Source organism: Bison bison, unplaced genomic scaffold, assembly GCF_000754665.1.
Source record: "Bison bison bison isolate TAMUID 2011002044 unplaced genomic scaffold, Bison_UMD1.0 scf7180017864085, whole genome shotgun sequence".
NCBI lineage: Eukaryota > Metazoa > Chordata > Mammalia > Artiodactyla > Bovidae > Bison > Bison bison.
This window is the reverse complement of record NW_011494657.1, coordinates 357420-358426: the sequence shown is the minus strand read 5'-3', so window position 1 is coordinate 358426 and position 1007 is coordinate 357420. Positions and strand designations below refer to the sequence as shown.

Here is a 1007-nt window from a genome sequence, read left to right as displayed (position 1 = left end):
TCGTCCTCCCGTGCCCTCGTCCGATCTCATCCTCAGGGTCACCTGGTTGCCGGAGACGACTACAGGCGCGGGTCGGAAGGTCCCGCAGAAGCGTCCGAGTTGCTGGCCCGAGGTTCCAGACCCGGCAAAGATCTCCAGAGCATCGTACCGGCAGCTGGGGTGCTGCTCCAGGTCAAAGACTCGGAAGGAGAGGGACACAGTCTGGCTCTTAGGGACCTGACGGTGGGGACAGGGGCGGGGTCCTGCAAAGTCAGGCCAAACACCACCAGGCAGAGGGCACCTCTCTTTCCCCCAAGCGTTTCCTACAGAGACTGGGCCTAAAAGGGCCAGTCTGATGGTGCATGACTGCACCAAGACCCAAATGAGGTCTGTGGAGAGACCAGAGCGGGTGTGGATGAAGGTGGGAATGGACAAGCAGGCTCTGCATTAAGGTGTGAGGTCACTTGCCACGTGGTATTGTGGGCACTGACCAGAGGGGAGGGGGCTGGGACTTCCCCAGGGAGAAATGGTGGGACTTGGCAGGGAGGGAATTCCCTTAGCAGTCTGGCCTTTGGCTGCCTGGACCCAGGCCTCAGACACTTGGAGGAGGGAAGAGTGGCCACAAGGGCCTTCTCACCGTTATTGTCCAGATGCACTCCTTATTGGGAGGGTAGAGGTTGGGGAAACCCTCACTTGCCACGTAACCCGACTCCCCAGTCACATCCCCTCCGCACAGGAACACGGGTCTGGAGAACAGAAGAGAGGTCAGCTCTGAGTGGGGGTGTGCTGGAGAGGCGAGGAGGTAATGAGGATGGGAGGTGCGCAGGGAGCCAGGGGAATGGGGGAGGAAGGCCCAAGGGATCCGAGGCGGCCTCGGCCAGCCCGAACAGGACTGCGGTGGGAAACACTCCAGCAGAGGATCAGGGAAAGCAGGCCAGCCACTTGGTTGTCCCTCCAGCCCCTCAGAGTCCCTACCCCCCACCCCAACAGGAATTCCGGGAATCCTCCCCTCATTCTCCACCACCCCC

At 61.3% G+C, this 1007-nt stretch overlaps 1 protein-coding gene across 1 annotated transcript in view; it reads right to left on the bottom strand.

The window, feature by feature from the left end:
• Window positions 1-1007, bottom strand: part of PCOLCE (procollagen C-endopeptidase enhancer) — a 5522-nt gene that overhangs the window by 3676 nt on the left and 839 nt on the right. Inside the window, exons 2-3 of the mRNA XM_010837900.1 lie at window positions 617-725; window positions 2-216 (exon numbers count right to left, since the gene is read on the bottom strand). Of these exons, the coding sequence (XP_010836202.1) occupies window positions 2-216; window positions 617-725 (324 nt within the window). The remainder of the gene's footprint in view (window position 1; window positions 217-616; window positions 726-1007) is intronic.